Below are 20,059 nucleotides of genomic sequence, written 5' to 3'. Positions count from 1 at the left end.
ACTGTTGGAAATCTTTAATTTCAAGCAATTTGCTTTATTCTCCATGGCTTTTAAACAGCACTAGACCACTGACATTTATGATTGCAGAAATAGTTGCATAAAAACTCATTAATTTTGGTGAGTCTGTAAAAATATTTAGAAGACCACAGAACTGATAGCCTACAATAAATATTGAAATTAATCTAAATTTCAATTCAATACCGCAAAGAAGGAAAAAACCTCCCAAATTCCTCTGACAGTGTATTCCCAACCAACAACAAGAACAAATAGAAAATTCCCAGCCAACCTGAACATTGTTCTTTTAAACTGCTTTCCCAAACGCTGCAGGAGATTTTAAAATAGATAAAGTGAAGTATATTATTGGTGTTTGTCCACTGAACCTGCTAGTCAGAAGCATCACACACTTTTTCTAAAGTAAATTCTCAAAGGGAACATCGCTCTTTCCTCAGCTGAGAATCAAATTTCAGGATCTCCTACCTCGATCAAAAAGTCTCCAGTTCTCAGGCCAGCTTGCCATGCTACTCCCCCTTCGTCCACAGATTCCAAGTACTGCAAAGCAGGAAAGGCTGGAGTTGGGGTGAATTCTTCAATTGGTGTGTCAGCTTTAAAAATAAATACCACATTAAAAAACAGAAAGTTATGGAGTGCTTGCAAATACCACTTGACTACAGGCCTACTATTGGCCATTCAAATTGATGGTTAAAAAATGGTGGGTGCTAAAAGTCAGAGGGCTCTGCCTCTGAGGATATGAAGATGCTGGGACCAGAGTGCAATCTCTCTGCAATAGCAATCCACAGGTCTTCCATTCAGAGAGAAAAATACATGCTTCTTTACTGACACAAACCAAATCAAGCTGTATGAGGCAATAAGCTGGACTCTGAGTATTCCAGGATATTCGGTATTAGGTGGGGTAACCCTTTTGTTTGTAACTCTGGCAACATCCAGCTAAAAATGAATTATGCACTGCAGCCAGGAGAGAGCATCCGGCCGAGCTGGGGGGGAAGGGGTGGGTGCGAAAGGATGAAAAAGATCAAACTGAATTTTTTTTCTTCTAGATTTAGATGTATATTACAAAGACAATAACGGAAGAAATCACTTTTTAGGAAAGGAGGCAGAGCAGGCCTTGTAACAGCCCTCTCTCTCTCCCTGTCACGTACACATACAAGCAGAAAAGTCCTTGGGTCTTTCACCTGAGGTGCCCTCACTGCTACGGAGAAAATCTGGGGACAGTTGTTGGGCTCACACAGAGGGAGCAACCTCTGCTCAATGCACAGACAACTCAAGCCAACGGGTTAGCTAAAAGGTAGCACTATTGGCTTTCTGAGTAGAACTCCAAACGTTTTTATTTAGCTAAAATTAGAAAAGCTTTTACGGCACTGAAAATCTATGGTGGCACTGGTTTAGGGGTGGGGAAACAGGGAGAGCAAAAACCATGTCCCAAGAGTGAAGATACGGAATAATTTTCATGCTCAAGCAAGGCAAGGGAGAACCCATGTAAAATGAGGGGGAGCAAGAGATGGGACATACCATCATATATTTTTTTTTAAATACAAAAGGAGCAGACTGGACTGAAAGTTAAAAAGCAAAGCATTAAATAGAATGCTTTTTTTAACTCTTAAGAATGCCATTATTATAGATTTTAGTCTGCAGAAAAGTAACATGCAGCTTAACATATGAACAGCTTTTAAAATGAGCACACTACAGGCCATGCAACATACGTGCAGCTTCTGAAGATATAAAAAAAGATCATATTTTCATACTAAAACTGCACCAATGTCACCTTGCAGAAGATCCACACCTATTTTAAACAAAACATCACTCTCTCGTCTATTCCTATTCGTAGACCTATTTAAATAGACTGACATTTGAAATAAAGAAGCAGGTTTTATAAGGAAAGCAGGTTTCCCATAGTTAGGTAAACTGCATAACAAAACAGATTACTGACAAAACGTTACATATACCAACACAAGAAAAATACAGACAAAACTTTCTCCCCCCCAAACGATTATACAGTGCTTCTCCTATGGAAAAATGCAAACTGCTACAGACAGAAGCCACTAAAATCCGTCTGAGTAGTATAGCATACAGAGAATCCTGTTGTCTAGCAACCAAGTGCACCAAGAATAATTCCTGCTTATATTCAGAGATGTATAAATTTCTTCATGCCACTGCACATCACACACACACACACACAGAAGCACGTACCTTTTGCCCCTCTGAGCACAAATCCAAATCCTTCATTGTCTTTTTTCTGCAGGACCACTGCCTTTTCTTCTATTATGCAGTCACTGTAGAGAGAATTCCGAGGATAGCGACCATTATTACATCCCTTCATCACCACTGTAGTAGCTGCTCCTCCAGTGTGCAGGTTCATCATCATCACAGCCCGTTAATCAAATAATATTGCAGTAACCAAGCATGGGAAAATAAAGAACAAATAGGAGCGAGGGGAAGACAAAGACGAAGCTTAATGATAAAAGAGAACATGACAAAGCAACTTAAAAGGAATAAAAAAGGCAGAGAGGAAAAAGAAAGCAGAAGAAATCATGCATGGTGGTTTGTGTTCTATATGAATGACTGAATGAACATGTGATCATGTAATCTGTGGGCTAGCTAGGACTCTAAAAGGAAAAAAAGTAAGTGAACTGAACAACAGTATCATTAATAAACTCCTCAATCGTGGATGTACCAGATGCATCTTCTAGTGAAGCCAAAATGAAACCAACCAGAAGAAAAATGAGGCAGCATTTTAAATTTAAAGATAATAAATTATGATTTTCTATTAGCTAACTAAAAGGCACAAATATATTCTGAAAGCTATGCCTTGCATCAAAAGCCCTTTTTCAATCCTATTGAATGTTGCATGCTGCAAGAATCCCACATGATCATCTGACAGCCTACAATGCTAACAACGTGCAGCTGCCTTGGCGTCATCAAGCACAAATTTCCACAGCATCAAGAATCTGCATAATTGAAATAGTAACAAGGCATGCACACTCAGGAAAAGACATTTCTAAGGAATATTGCCCATCTTCTGATAAACAATTAATATTATAAAACACGGAGATGCTGTAAAGGACTATTTATGTAAGCAGTATGTCCTTAAAGAGAAAGTAGCCTTAGGAATCTTACTGTCATTGGCTAAGAAAAGAGTAGACGGTAAATGAAGAAAATGCATAAAATCCACACTGAAATGGGACCTTTCACATACAGGGAACAATCTGTAAAAGCCTTAAGTTGTTTAGTGTCTTTTATGAAACATTAGGTTACTAAAAATAAGCTCAAAGTAAAAAAAAAAAAAAACAAAAAAAAACCAACAGAGAAAAAAAAGAAAGAGATTTTGAATGCTCTTTTAGGTATAAAAACCATTAGACAGCACAAGTTGCAAGACATTCTTCTGAATAAAGACAGTGTCAGGGGTTAAGTATTCATGAATCGTAAGCACTGCAAAACACGCTGCTAGGTTGGCTTTAAAATACCTACTGAACTATTTAAGACAGAAAGAAGTATGAGCAAGTTTTCTTGTCTTTTCTTAATTGTTTTACTAGCCAACTATTGTTATCACCGGGATTGTACAGAATCTAGTCACCAAAGCATTCAATACAATAAGAGACCGGATCTGCCTCAGTGCCATTAATAATCCAGAAGGGGAGGAGGAAACCAATTAAAGAAAAATTGGTGTGACCTTTTTATTTAAAGCTCTGAACAAAGACAAGGATGATGACATCAGGACACCAATGTGCAAACTCCAGATCTTTCATGTATTACACACATCATCCTTTTAGTGACTTTCCTACTCTAACTGGGGGACGCAACTCCATGTTACTGCTGAAGTGATGATGTAATTGTGTCCTCCAAACTACAAAGTATATAAACACCACTGAAGGGAACGACACCTGAATTAGAACTACCACAATGGTGACTTTCTGAGCACGGGTGATCTCCGTAAGTACCAACAACTTTTGAATACTCCCTCAACTTACTATTATTTACCATATAATTCAGACATTACCTTTTCTTACAATCAATACCTCTGCTATGGAAAGGATAAAATAGGAAAATGCCTATTTCTTGAGAAAGCCAAAGACACTCCTGTTTAGGGATATTGGGGTGGAATGGAATATGCAACCCTCAGAGTCCATACTAGAGCGCTGAAGCCCTCCATCAATGCCCTAACGTTACAGAAACTGACTGAACCTACAAGTATACTGGCTCGTTATCTTCATTTCACCACTCACATTTTCAAGATGTACTTCATACTTATCCACTGAAGAGTCAACGGTAAAGCTGTCCCGAGTCTTTTTCTTAATACACGGTCAAATTAATAAAAGCCATTTCCTTCAAGTTTCCTCGTAAACAATCAATAGCTTAATAGAAGTTAGAAGGCTACTTTTGAGAACCTAATCACAGAAAGTGTTTGGTTCAAAGAACAACCCTCCTCTCCCCTACCCAAATCCCACTCTCATCGTAATCCATCAATAGAAAGAATTCAGAAGCCTATTCGCCAGGTACCTCATCAGCCCCTGCACTCATTCTTTCATTTCTGTTGACAAAACCAGACAAATTCACAACGCCATTCCTTAAAAAGCTGAAGGCTGAAGTTCCAAAAGCAGCGCTCAGAAAACTCGGGATCAATTCACCTGATCAAAGTTAGGCATCTACACCTAAAAAAAAGGCATCCAGGGTCCTTTCACAGTCAGCTCATGAAATGAACAGGCACTTTCAAGTTATGGTCTCTTCATCCTAACGTAGAGGCCTATAACTGTCCAGATTAAAAATATGAAAGCCACCTATGATTTTCTTTTCATGTACAGCACATTTATTGCGTAAACTACCCAGTTTTATACTTCAATTTAGACACTGAAAGTGGGAATACTAAATTTCCAAAATTTTACGAAGTTTTGTGTTTTGCATGCCACAGGAAGGGGAAAGGGAAGGGAAGGAGAAGCACAACATGAATTTTTGGTAGCCAAATATACCAACTGATCTTTATGACTTGATAAACAGAGCTTACTAATATGCTCTTTCACTCATGTACTACACAAGGAAAACTCCATCACAGCCTGTAAAGCAAAAATGTACATCAGAAAAAATCAGATGTGTATCCATTTCTTCCCGTTTATGTGCTAGGAGAAGGGGACCTGCAATAATCTTACGGCATGAGCAGTTTAAAGTTGTTTAAAGCAATCACAGAGAGCAAATTGATTCTCTACGCACACCCCAGAGCAGCAAAGATAAGAACTAGCAGCAGGAAAAGGATGGAAAATGAACACGCAGACACAAATGATTCAAACTCGCAACCTCCACACCCTTTCTCCCAGCAAACTCACTTTGCGTCTTCCAGAGAAGGAGGCAAAGAGGGGGGAAAAGAAGTTTACCCTGTGACGGTTTGCAATTCTGCTTTTTGTTTGCCTTGCCATGAGAGGGTTCTCTTATTTCAATGTCAGATTGGACCTCTTCCCTGAGGACACGTTGAAGGTCTGTTCACAGTCTACCTGGTCTTGGCAGGCAAAGCGGTGCCAAGAGTAAAAGTAGGTCAAAATTTCTCACAATGAGCCTCCTTTGGCAGCACTGCTTTGATCCTGAAGGTGTTGTAAATAGTTAGCGACAGAATGCGTCTAGGGTATAGCTACCAGTGACAAATAAAGGGGACGTTACATTACGAGCCCGTTCAGAGGTCTGAGCTCAAGCAGGAGGAAGAGGCGTTTCTGCAAGGATGCTCTGAGTACAGTGTACGGCTCTACATGAGGCTGAAGAATCCCTGCTATCTGTGATACACCAAATTTCAATAGGTAAAATCCTTAAACTCCATTTCTGTCCCATCTCAAACTGAAATTAAACAGCATCCATTTCAGAGACAAGTTCAGAATATTACTAGTTCCATATTATGTTAATAAAATGAGTAATTTTAAAATCAATAGCTCATTACTTAAATAGGGTACATATTACTTTGACTTTGGGCTGTATAAAGCCAAGATACATCGGATACAAATTTAAACACAAAATACATTCTATCAAGTGCAGAATATTTCTGCATGAAGCACAATCTCAAATATAAAAGCTTCAGGCCAAAAAAAAGGTCCACCTAAAATCACTTTTGCTTTATCCAAACACTACATATTAGAAAACATACTTGTTCATCAGTTCATGGAGCTTCCCTAACATTTTAAGGCTCGAGAATTGTGCGGAGCTGTTAGAATTTCCAGAATTTTACAGACTTACCAATGGAAAAAGGGAAATAAAGAGATTTACCCATGGTCAGACAGACACCTGAGATTTGAACCCAGCACTGTTGCAGTCAACATAACAACCACCATCTGTGTAGACTTTTCAAGAGAGCAAGGATTTCCACTTTGCTAACAGCCCATTAAGACAATACTTGAGGAAGGAAGCAGAAACGTCAAGTCCTTCGTAAAGAACTGTATGAAGAAAATAAAGGTTGAAGCACAGGTTCCCGATGGAGGCAAAACCATGAAACCTAGCTTCCCGACGAGAATAACTACACCCTATCTTACAGCATGACTTACTCCAAAAGTTAAAATACTGAATGACAAAGATGGAAACTATCAGGACCATAGAATATGTTTAGGCAAGTTTGCATCACATGTATCGCTGTTGATTTCATGTGTTGAAAACAGGACATAGAATGAACACCACTGGAACTGACCATCATTATCTGGAAACAAAAATGGCTATTGGTATATTGTCAATTTCTCCCTAAGGCAGAGAAAAACTGAATTGAAACGGGAATTATTTTCCTGATTCTCTCCAATTGTACATCCCCTAGAAACAAAATCCAGGTCTAACCTTTTCAGCTTTAGCAAACTGGACTACAGCCTCCCAAGGTAGAGAAGTTATCTCTCATCTCACACATGAGATTCAAACAACCATTTATACAACCAAATGAGTAGCTTGCTTAGCCCACAAACCCTTCAGTCACATGCTTGCTCTGTCCTTCAGTGAGCAGGTGTTCTCTCCAAGTTCCCGTCTTTCAGTTCACCAAGTAAATCCAAATCTCTTCATCAGACCTTTTTTATATCCTCTCCTTAGCACTCTTGCCATTTCAATCTCTTTGAAAGATGTACTGAATTCACAGCTAGCTACTTGTTAGAAGGATCAAATCACAGCCCAACAATAAAGGAAATGCCTTTTTTATACTCTGCCAGATGCAAAAAAACCCAATATCTAAACCATTCCATAAATTTATATACAATGTCTGAAAGCAGGTGCACTAATTCCATTCCAGCTAAGATAATAAATTTATGGTGGTTACGTTCAAGCCCATAGAAGGGCATTCTGGTAATCTATTCAAGAGGAGCTCTTTACTGCATGTTCTGACAGCCAATCCCTGTTAAAAGCACATAAAGAATGTTCTCTCCCAATATTTTCCTTTCTTGGGAAGTTATTTGTCCTGATACCATATAAAATGGAAGTGCTGTCTACAGCAAATCTTACTGCAAGATACAACAGACTTCCAGTGGAAAAAATTTTGCTGGCGTTGCTGGAAGGGGTCAACCTAACTATTTATAGTCATCTACTGTAATGACTCCAGCAAAATTGGCTAATCCTTGTAATTAAGGCCTTCAAGATTAATGAAGACTCTGTATATGATTGCTTGAGTTCCCCAGGCATTGATCATCCAGCTGTAGGTCTTGCAGAAGAGCCTTCACAGCTCTTGTGTAATGTGGAACAGCAATCCCTTGTTCAAGAGGTATTAGCTCCGCCAGTGAGCGTGGTTCTCTGCACAGCAAATCGGCAAATAGAGAGATGGGTCCCTACCTAACCTGCTCACAGCCCAACAGAAGCAGCATGATATAGTCAACCGTATATTCAAACTCATAGTAACCTCTCTGTAACACGTTGCTGTCACATGCAGAGATTCCCTCACATGATGATGTCTTTCACTGCACTGCAACGCAATTTGTCTTAAGAATGTGCTTATTTGGTAAGTATATGCTATAGCTTTGAACAAAACCAGGCTATTATGCTAACGAATAATTCACAACCCAGTGCTAGTGCCTTTGATAGAATCGTTTGTAGTTTCTTATGGTAACGTCTTAAATAACCAATAACAGTTTCCACCTATTTTGGTGAAATGTTTTTACCATTTTTCAGAACATGTGATTATTTTCTACATTTTGCTTTCCTCAGCTACTTATTCCCACCTTCTAACAATGCTTTCTGTACGCACAATATACATATTCAGTAAAATTAAAATTCAGTAAAAATAAAATTGCAAATTTTGTCCTGCCTTGTGTCAAAAACATGCACACCCCTTACTCTGTACAACTGATCAATTCTGCCAATATAATTTCAGTCATATAAAATGAGTCTAAATGATTTTCCTTTAGAACGTATGTTTATCTGGATGTTTATAGCAAGATGTGCTTGGGAGGAGGGCAGTAAAAAATAGGTTCAAACAGACGGTTGATAAGTACTGGAGGACGGTTAACTTTAAGTTGATAAACTCCTTATTAGGTACCACCACCACCCTTGCACTGTTGTTCTCTCTGGCTTTGTTATTTGTGGCAAATAGCTTCAAACTCCAATAGAAAGGGCATATTCTAATTTCTCCTCAGCCAAGTTTACATTTCCTCCATGGCTGAATGGCTAAGTCAGCATAGCCATGTCTTCCTCAGCTGGCTACGTTCAGGCCAAGTAAAGGAAAGGGAAAAGAAGAGAGGACGCTTCAGCAATACTCCTATGTACTTCCTATATCTACATATTTGTTTTTCAGATCTCCTGTATCAGTGCTCTTTCTACGGAGTTCAGTAAACATCACAGAGAGAGACCTATGATCATTAGAAAAACATGGCTGCATATTTTCCCTTGACATTCATTTGCTGATGAAAGGGGTATATGCCAAACTGTAACACGCCATAAAAGACGTTTAGATATTCCCCAGTTCCTACATTGCGCAGGTCTGTATTGCATTGTGAGGAAGTTACAGACTACTGTAAAAGCTGACAGGGCATAAAACTCCTTCCACTTACAAAGGTGTTTCATTCACACTTTTAAACAAGTAACCAAGCTGTCTCTATTGGATTTTGAATACTTGAAACCCTTGGTAAAAAATGAACAGCTCCTCATTAAGTTACAGAAAAAATTAAAAAAATCACTCATGAAGCGATTCAATAAGAATTAGGAAGTCAGAAAGATTGTACTGCTTTTTGCAGCCCTGAGACTGAGAGTTGCCCAAAGGATTAACCATGATTATAAAGAAGCAACCTATGTTAAAGGAAGTAATAGTGCTATATGTGAATTTATGCTATATAACGTTACGAAGAAATACAGGTTTAAAAAGAGAAGCATTACATTTTATGACACAAGTGCGAAGAAGTTACACAATTTCTTTACGTAGAACCAAGGAGAAACTTCCTCTCGCTATGTATGTATATCAGTCCACCTTCTTTTATCCAGCCTTTAATTACACTAAATGTCATATTTGGTGTGGAGAAGGGAGTAGGTAATCTGAAGTAATACCCAAGTCAATTAATTTGGCTAGTACTACTTTTGTTTTTTTCCCTGTTTTCACCTTAAGTTGCTGAAACCGTAACCACTAAAGTAACATATTGATATAGCGAAACAGGAAGTCAAACAACTTCCTGGAAATATAAATCATCCGGATTTTATGTTATACAGAAATCCCAAGCTAGTGTATGAAGGAAAAAAAGAAGAAAGTCAATAGTAGGTCATGATCCTATATCTATGACTATATCTCTATATCTATAGGATACAAGCATATCAACAAGTATGGATATATGGCTATCCATATATGAATATATATACACATTATATGCACAATACAGTGAGTGTATATAGTCTTTTTTTAAGAGAAATATTATTATTCTCTCCCATCTGCACTGGTAGGGAGAAAATAAAAAAAACATTGTAGGGTGAGGAGACTGGCAAAGTGCGCTTAAAAAAAAGAAAAGCTTCATTCCTCTATCTTCATTAATTTTTTCTGTATTTAAAAATAAATAGTCAGTTCAAGTACCACACACAACAAAGTGAAAACCAAACATGAAACATTCAGGCAGGTGTCCTTCGAGTATAGAACATGGGAGTTTTATAATGCAGAGTCCTTCAAACCGTTTCACGCGGATGTTCCATCAATCACATTAGTATTTTGGGCTACAGCACACTCCACTTATTCCTGATACTTAGTAGCAATTTTCAGTTGTAATTATCAAGCATTTGAGCAATCTAAGCCTGCACTATGAAAATATTAATATTCATTGCTCATACTACGAGCTTTGAACAAACAGACTGTACAAACACATACTTATGTTTAGGAAACTAGAATATTTATCCACCTTTCTTCTTAGGTTTGTATTTTTCTAGCCCAAACCAGCTGCAGCTCCAGCCCCTGCTACTGACACCAAACCACACAAAAATAGGAATTTTTTCCCTAAGCAACTTAACATATAAAGTATTCACAGAAAAGGAATAACAATGATAGCTATTAATTACAACACTGCTTTTCTATATCGCTTTTTTTTAAGCAATAATTTTCCAAATGGTTTTGATAAAGGTGGTCAGTATTATCACAGACAGACACAGTAATACGGAAAAGAACGTGTCCAAGGTTAGGAAATAGGACAAATAACAAAGGTAGAACCAGGGAAGTAAAGTAAAAGATAATGGTATGAATTTACAGAAACATAACTATATATAACAATAAAGATTTTCTTCAGCTGCTACAGCATCTAAACCAGTTCAGAAAGCTTGCTAATCAATCTCTGCTTATCTCAGAGTTGGCATGTATCAGATAGGACTTTGAATTTTTTCCTTCCCTTTTTAGAGAGTGCCACTGGACCATCTGGAGCCCAAGATCCCGTCTTTGCCACAGGCCAACAGCAGAGAAGGGTGTAAGAGCTGGACAAACACATTTGGTGCTTCCCCAAAGCACTCCACCAGCCCCCACCCAAGCTGCGCTACTTGCTCCCTGTCTTATTGAAAAAAATCCATGGTATACTCTATTCCCTTCTTCTACGGTTTTGTCATCATGCTTTGGCACCCGCACAGCCCATGGAAACACAGGGGATTAGATCTGCCTTCCTCTTGACTGGGCTCACTATAATACACTTTAGTCGCACTTTCAGTTAAAAAAATGAACGAAGAAACAAAAAAGTGTTTTATTAACACTTTTACAATGTGTTACAAGCCCTTTAAGGTAGCAGTCTGACATTGCAGGTCTTTATAACAATTACTAAACTCACTACACATTTCAGTATCGTAACTTGATTTGCTCCCTCAGTCATTCAGAGAGTGTAAACATACTAAATAAATTATGAAATAGGGGAAAGAGACCAGTGATTTCACGACTGGTGATAACCATGAGTTTCCAATTAGTTTTAAGGGGTCCCTCAGGGTTTCCGTCACTCCCTGTTCGCTATGATGAGCGGGAGGAATCATCCTCCTCCTCTCCTGCATTCCTTGGAAACTAAATACAGCTCTAACCACAAGAAATCAGAGTAAACCTGACTGTTCATTTCCGTTTTAGAGACGTATTTCACTTAAAATTCTACATTGTATAGAAGTGTATAGTGCTTTAATCACCAGTGTTAAAATTCCCGTAAAATTTGATGACACTTTAGTATAAGGCATTTTACAAGTAAGTTTCAAGTTCTGTCTCAAAACAAGTGAGGTATTAACAAAGACACAGAGGAAAGGTTTTCTGAAAGCTTTTTCCCACCTTTTTCTTCTCCAAGAGCTTTAAAAACACAGGATAGCCTGAGAAACTTAGATTTTCTAGGATTTTACTGAAAAGAAATTGAGGTGGTTTCAAATAGAGTTTAATTTGCATGTATTAGAATATATCAGGATATAAGATGATATAAATATATATATATATAAAAATAAAGATTTGAAAATCCTGACTAATCACCATATTGTTTTACAATCTCATTGTCAAAAAGGAGGTGGCATCTCTACCTTTTTTCTGAAATACATTCTCCCCTCTCTCCATTTCCCTAATTACACTAAGCCCTTTAGTTTAAGTTTACTCCAAATTTTATTCGCTTATCTGCAAAACAGCTTGAGAAACGTCCATCTTAAGAGCTTTCGCTGTTAAGTATCGTCATTTTCAGGAATTTTGTCAAAGCAAGGCCAGTTTAGCCAACAACTTTGGTAGCAGTGAAAACTCACTGACTTGACAGGTATCAGCTGATGAAGAGAGAGAACTCTGCTTTATTTAAATTGGCTGTTACTTTTCCTAATTAAGGGAAAGTTGAAATGCAATCTCTCCTTATTGCCCTCTTTCCTTTAACGTCCAGCTAGAGCTCGCTGGTTGCATTGACGTGTCACTTCTGGAAATATGAAGCTTTTATTTTGTAAGTACTGGAGACAGGGTAAAACTTTTGGTTTATCATTTCAATTGAGTGACTAACTTAAGATGCACAGAGTTTAATTTTAAGTGCACTTCAGAATTTATGATATCTGAAGTGTTTACTGTAGAGGAATAAACCTCCTCTGCTGTAGCTCCAACTGTTTTATCAATCTGACAGTGCTACGCTATCAGTCTTTGAAATGCTAGTTTAAAGGATCTACTCAGTATCAGCCCTAGTTTTCAAACGACACGTTAAACTCTTAATTCTGAGACCCGTTATCTGTGCCAACATGCTTTTTTAATTTAAAAAAAAAACAAACCAGAGAAATTAGAAGACACATGGGTAACAGTCTTTTTTTTCTAAATATGCAGTTACCACCATTTCCTAGTGCACATATTTAACTTAACATTCACTATTCTTCTGTTCGGAATTTTGCCATGAAATTAGTTTATTTTTTATTATTATTTATTTATTTATTATTATCTGCTAAAGCAAATACTTTGTTGAAATATTTTAGTCTAAATTAAGCCTTCATTAGACATTTTTTCTCCTGGCTAGGGGATGAAATTTGATGCCAGAGAGAGCAGCCCCCCCAGCAATACCCCCAGCTATTCAATTGGTATACCTGCCAATCATGCGAACCTACCGTCCCCACCTGCACGCCACAACCTCGGAGCACGGAGCTAGCATCTGCCTCTTGGCTCAGGCAAAGAATAATAGTTTCAAAAGACTTGGATAGAGAATCGCTCTATGCTCCATGTTCTTGGCATTCATCAGCAATACAAGGTACGGGTTTAAGTCGAAGCAGTCTAACACACATGGGACTCAAGCCCAGATCTTCTTTATTCCAAGTGAACACTCTGACACCAGCTACTGCTTGCTCTTTTCCAGGTCCCTCTTGGTACAGTTTGACCCCACCCAACCGATAAAGAAATACAACTCCAGCACATCTATTTGCCCCAAGACAAAACAAGACATCCTCCTCCCACCAACCTTAGGTTTGGCGCAGTGGAAGTGACCAGCTTTACTTGGAGCATGAAAGTCAACCCCTTTCTGGCTTCTCAATAGTGTCCTCTTTTAAGAGGGAAAAAAAGACATACGTTGCCTGCCAGTCACCCTTAGAATTTGCCTTGTAGATCAAATTCTGCAAACGCAACAAATATTTGCGAAAATCTAGCTGGAAAAAGTAAAAAAAAAAAGTGGTTTAAATCATTGTTCCCACTGGAGGAAAGCCCACAGTGCGAGCTCAACAGTTATTTGTTCCTTTTGGCCTGCCAAAACTTAAAAATGCATCACTTACAATCAGCGGCACCATATGTTGGGTTTTGCTCATCTAGTGATGAGGTGAGAGGAAGGCAGCCAAAGGTGTAGCGGGGCAGGGAATTAAAGGTCACGTAGAGGAAGCTACATCATCGCAGTGGAGGCCAGGAGACAGGAATGTAAAACACTAATTGTTAGAAACTGTTAGAATTGTTAATAGTTCTATTTTCTCCTGGAAAACAAATAGTTTAATCTCCTGTTTTCCTCTGCTCTATCCTTGCATCTAATTATGTTGCTCCTGTTTCTAACTAACCTGGTACCACACCCTCACAGTCTTTTCTTGCTGTCCTCACCTTCTGTCGTTTCCTTTTTTTTATTACTTTATTCTAATTTAGAAAACTTTATTCCTCCCCATGCACAGGACACAGGCTGCCGCTTTCAGTTCTGACATTTAAATCCATCCTGTCCTCCGGCACCTGGTCAGAGGAGTTACAGAGAAAACACTGTAGAGCTTGAGAGTATCAGTTGCTGTTCAGGAAACGGCACGTCCACCAAATCACGGCCCTTGCAATCGGGACCTTCTGTACCCATCGTTACACAGTTAGGTCTTCACTAGCACTAGAGGGGGATCTTTAAAGTTTCTCACAAAGAACATATTACTTTTAAATTTGGGAAGGGATATATAATTTTTTTTCAACTTTGGACTTGGAAACTGTTGGTCTGTCTTTGCTAACACTTTATCACTAAAAATTCAGGCAAACATCTAGCCCAGAAAATGTCTGACAAATTTCAGTCATTAGTTACAAAACCATTAGTTGCTAAAAGTGGGATCTTATTGAAGTGCTTTAAAGAAACTTCACTATTAAGGCAGTAAACAATTTAAAAATGCACTTACAAGTTCATGGAAACTCTGACCACTCACCGTATAGTTTTGCACCTTCCTGTAATTTTATTAGACTTTAATATTGCATCTTCATGAAATTATACTACAGATTTCAACGAAAAGTTCAAATACGTATACACACACACCCTTTTTACCTCCTAGTTTAGCAATTACTTTAAATATTTGCTGTAGTCACCAACATAAAAAGCTCAGTCATGGCAGCGCACAACAGCAGGGGAGGCAAAGTGCGAAGTTGTTTATTAGCAAGTAAGATCATTTTCATTAGAAATTAAATAACTGTAAATGAAAAACTTCACATTTTGCATCTCCACCTGTTCCACAAAATCTACAATGCCTTAATTATTGCTTAAACATAGATATAATTTTCCAAATTGTATTAAATTATATTCTTCAAGTTAATGAGGCACAAGGTATTAGAAATGAGCTACCCTTGTCTTTCTGCCTCACACGTTAAGAGCAGTTCAGCGCTATCAGACTATTATACTCACAGAAAATGAATTAATTCAGAACAGGCATGAGGCAAGCCCAACAAAATATCTTTAGAAATAAAGTAACAATACGTGCACACAAAATATTTTACATACTTTGTTTTCCATAATTGGGTTGGTGCTGATTGTTCTCTATGCCAAAAAGAACCAAGAGTATCACAAATGTAGAGATCTTAAATCATTAAAACCTCAAGGAGCATTCAGATGTAATGACATCACTATATCACACGGTTATATCAGTTTTATATACATTACATTATAGATACATTACAATTATGAGCAAACTCAGATATTTTTGCTACTATCTCCCGGACAAAAATTGAGCTATGCATACATGTAAAGAAGTTAAAATACTACTGCTTTTACTTCTTTCCACCACAGAAAAGGAAACCAAGAATTATGTTTAAAACCTATGCCTGCAGCTAAGAACAACTGTAAAATCACTTTCAACTTCTTATCTATGTATCAATCCCAGAATGAAGTAACAGAACTCATGAATTTCTTTTTAAGAATGAACAGTATCCATTTTAATATCCTCACTCCAGTTCCTGCATGAGACCAACTGACCAGTACAAACTTCACAGAAAACATTAGTACAGTGGAACTGGTACCATCCAACAGAAGAACAAAAAAAGCCAGTTATGTCAATGCAGAAAGACCTAATCTCACTTCTCTCAGTGTCGCCCTCGCTGTTCTGCAGGCCTAGGGAGAACCAATGTGAAAATGTGTCAAGCAGGATATAAAAAAATAACAATGGCTCTTATATATTCCTTCAATTTGTGTAACGAACCATTTGCCAGGATTTAACAGATTGCTGCACAGAAGCAGCAGCACTCGGGAGTACGTATGCCCGAATCACCGTGACACGGGAACGGGACCAGTGCTGAGCCAGAACTGGGCCAAAGTCCCTTAGCTCCCTGTGCAGCGTTACATTCCTCATGACTTGCAACGACCAGAATTCTTCAAGACGTTTCCATCCATTTAAAACAGGTATTTAAAGTCATGCATAACTGCATTTTTCCAGAAGGAAGACAATCAATTTATGCAAAATACCCACATTAAACCAGATATCAAAGTAGATGAAAGTATTTCTGCATCAAATTGAGAGTTTCCACTAAAAGGAGGGCAATTACTGTGTAACACACCTAATGCTTAACCTATTAAGACAGCACCATTTACATCACAACTTTGGGACAAAGACTGCGGTATTCAACAGGTAGATTCTGCGGGTTGAAAAATAAAAGGCGCTACAGAGCCTGCCGAATTACCGGAGTAGACAACTTCAGCTGTGCCAAAGAGTCTCTCTGAGGTGTCCGGCATTAAAGCTTATACAGCTCTATCCGACAGTGCAGATGACATCAACAGAGAACTGCTGGCATACATAGCAGAGAGGAATTTCTCATTTCTGTTACGTGTTTGTATGTAAATTGGCTTTTGAGGAGTTGCTTCTGTCAGCTTCTACCCTCGTGAGACATGGATGCTGCCACCTGACTACAAGTAGGGACATTAGGGTTAATGAATGAAGCTTTTAATTAATCTTTCTCACACATACCTCCCAGACTACCCTATTCAATTTTCTCCTTTTTCTTCATCCAGAAAAATAGAACTAAAAGCAGAAGGCAAATCAATTTGGTCCCGTCGTTAACTTTGTGACAAGAAGCCTTTGAAAAAGGTTATTTATTATTACATCCTCTCCTGTGAGCTGAGTAATCCTGCTGTAGCCATGGGATATCAAGAAAAGGCACCAAGAAAACTTCTCCCATGCAGTGATTAGTACCAGTTAAAGCGGTTAGGAAAAAAAAAAACCAAAAGATGTGAAAGTCGATTGCACTGTGAAGACAGCGAAGACACAGAAGAGACAGGAAACCTTACATTTACATCACATACTTCATAATTGCATGGAAGTTGGCTTTCAGTTATGCTATTGACTTCTGCTATTTCACTATTCTGTTGGGGATGGGAGGGAGATGGTGCGATTAATGCAGCAGTAAAAGTTTCCACTCGTGTTCTAAAGTTTCCAAATGCATGAAGGCAACTGGATCATGTTTTCCACAAAATCAAGTTTATAATCTTTACATAGCACCAATATTGCCCATTCATTTATGTCTCCAGAGTATGAAAACTAAGTTACCACTAAGTCATCAGTCACATTTAAAAAGGTGCTAACATTTTACATTTGAAATTAAACAGCTAATTAATTTAACATAATTTGATAACTTCGTTTTGTCTTCTCTCTGATTTTCCTGACTTAAAAGTTCACGGTCCTATCTTAGGACAGTGAGAGAATTGATCAATTCCCTCACTTCAGTTAAAAAGCAGATAAAACCCTACCATTTCTAAAGGTTTACCTCATTTTTAATTTTTTAAAAAATAAAGAATTTTTTAAAATTCCAACATCCGTTCTATGCCTTAACAATAATTTCTGTTACTAAACTGGAATTTGACCTTGATGAAAGAAGACTCCATGAAATAACTGATTTAAGACGTACAAATAATTTTGTTTGAATGAAATGTAGTCCTGAACTTTAACTGGACTTCTGAAGAATATTTGTAATACTTTGGAAGCTTTTGCTTCGCTGGCCACAATATTGCCCATCCGGCCTAGACAAGACAGAGCCAAACAAACATTTTTCCTAACAAACCCATTGGGATCCACCTCCCCCAGCTCTTAAAAACACTGTCCCATGGTTGTCTTGATCACTGCTTACCACAAACACAGGGAAGACGCAAAACTCCAGAGACATGTCAAAGCAGCCTGACATTATCTCCTTGCAACTTTGTTGGTATATCTGGTCTTTAGGACAAGGGAAAATGGTTTTAAACTAAAAGAGGGTAGATTCAGACTAGATATAAGGAAAAAATTTTATACACTGAGGGTGGTGAGACACTGGCCCAGGTTGCCCAGAGAGGTGGCAGATGCCCCATCCATGGAAACATTCAAGGTCAGGTTGGACGGGGCTCTGAGCAACCTGATCTAGTTGAAGATGTGCCTGCTCACTGCAGGGGGGTTGGACTAGATGACCCTTAAAAGTCCCTTCCAACCCAAACCATTCTATCATTCTATTCTATGATTCTGCTTTCTGCTCCTCTCTGCGGCTCTAAGGGATGTCAACAAAGTACAGCCTCAGGCATGGCATTTCCTGGGGTCTGACACCGTGGGTGCTCATGGTGTCGTTCCATTTGGGGAGGCAGAAGGAAACTTTGCTTGTCCCACTTGCCACCTCAGCCTCCAGAGCCACCGCCCAGGACAAATGTCCAGGGGCTCCTGTCCATCCAGTACAGGATAGGAAACTTCACCCTCTCTCACATGTATGCCATTACAACAAAGCCTAACCTTCCCTTCAACATATGTCGATCTTCATCAGATTAAAGGAAAATGATTGAAAGTAATTAGTTCTTAAAAGATTTTAATAAAATAGTAAAAGAATCCCTGTAAAGGAATGTCAGCAGTAGCAGCGCATGACAGCTGCAGGAGACATCATTTTTGCACAACGGAATTAATTCATCCCGTCAGCATTTAAAGCAGATAATACATTAGACCTGGTAGTTTCAAATATTATATTTGTATGATATTTAATGACTATTTGTACTGGCAAGCAAGTCTCGCTGCCTTTCTACATACTAGTAAGCACAGTACCCATTTTTCTGAAGTGCTAATGTATGGATAACTGATCTCTTATGCAAAGCTGAAATAAGATTTAATGAACCTCCATTACTCAAGCTGCACATTTTCCTAAAGATGAAAGATGCCATGTACAATGTATTTTCCTGCATGTGAATAAGCCCATTAATATAGATTTCTGAACATAGTGTTTCTACTCAGCAATTTTGCCCTTTGGGAGGGGGAAGGAAAAAGAGAAGGGAGCAGACACTTCCCCTCACTCCCCCACATCATCTCCAGAAAGGAACTGGATGGGCTTTGTGAATACTTGGGTTTCAAAGCTCTTCTAATACATAGGCACAATTGCCTTCTAACAAATGTTTATTAAAACTTAGCTGCAAGCAGTCAAATCTGTTTTACTATATTCTTCCTTTACTTTGACAGGAAATTATAACAGAGAAAGCAATCAAAGCAGTACAAATTTGGAAATATCGAGAATTGCTGGTAGTTTGACATCTTGTTTGCCTTTTCCCAACAATTCCCCTCCCTGAAGAAGCCCATGCTAGGAATTAAATCTATACATCCTAACAAGAAATACTAATCTCCAGTCAGATTCTTAAACGCAAATTCCTTTTCTTTAGCAGCAATACGTAAGCACCAGTAAAATTACCATTCAGATGTACAAAAAGCTGATTTGCAGCCTCAGTCAAGTATCTGAAACGCAACTGTGTGTGCTATTGCAGTTTTAGGACAGCAAGTCCTCAAACTCTCTTTTGGCTTAGAAAAAAAGTATCAGAACAGCATTTCACTACATGTCATGCTTGTAAAGGATGAAAAGGGAAGTCTGCCTTTCATCATGGTGTGTGTTCTCTGTAAATACATCATTACAGTAAGTTATTATATGCACCTCAGAGAAACAAGTTTTTCTTTTCCAGCAACTAACTAGGTTTGGAAACCTGGACACCAAAACCATTTTTTTAAAATTTTTCCTCGTGTCATTTAACAAAATTTCTAAAATTACTGTACTTTTCTCTACTTAAAAGTGTGTTAAGCAAGTCCGCCTTTCTACTGTATTTCTTGGAATTTCCCATTAATTCTACCCTCTTTTACCTTTCCCTCTCAATTTCCACTACTACTCTTCAAAATGGGTCCACTGGATTTCAGATTCTCTGAGTTTTCTTCAAAACTCTGCTTTACTCAGAAGGTGCCAGAACTCTGTTGCTTTCTCTCTTACTGCTCAGACAATAGATATCGATGCCAAAATCAGGAACAACTGCAGACATACTTCATACCTAATTTCTCAATAATAAGGCCGTACAAAACCTGTCATTTCATCTGACAAACTCTCCTGCTCAGCTGTGGTCCTGAATCAAGCAATGTAAATTTTTTGAGAGCTTTGCTGTTGCACTGCACAAACTCATCACCTTAAGAGGAAAAAAAAACAAACCCCAATCCAAAACTAAACCAACAACCA

General features: G+C 38.3%; 1 protein-coding gene across 3 annotated transcripts in view; it reads right to left on the bottom strand.

The window, feature by feature from the left end:
- SHANK2 (SH3 and multiple ankyrin repeat domains 2) overlaps positions 1-20,059 on the bottom strand; it is a 412,637-nt gene that overhangs the window by 142,670 nt on the left and 249,908 nt on the right. For all 3 annotated transcript variants that reach the window (XM_063333193.1, XM_063333194.1, XM_063333197.1), the window contains 2 exons: positions 2,206-2,288; positions 478-602 (listed from right to left, as the gene is read on the bottom strand). In XM_063333193.1, coding sequence (XP_063189263.1) covers positions 478-602; positions 2,206-2,288 — 208 coding nt within the window. The remainder of the gene's footprint in view (positions 1-477; positions 603-2,205; positions 2,289-20,059) is intronic.

The sequence above is a fragment of the Chroicocephalus ridibundus genome, chromosome 4 (genome assembly GCF_963924245.1).
Source record: "Chroicocephalus ridibundus chromosome 4, bChrRid1.1, whole genome shotgun sequence".
Taxonomy (NCBI): Eukaryota; Metazoa; Chordata; class Aves; order Charadriiformes; family Laridae; genus Chroicocephalus; species Chroicocephalus ridibundus.
This window is presented reverse-complemented; position numbering and strand designations above follow the sequence as displayed.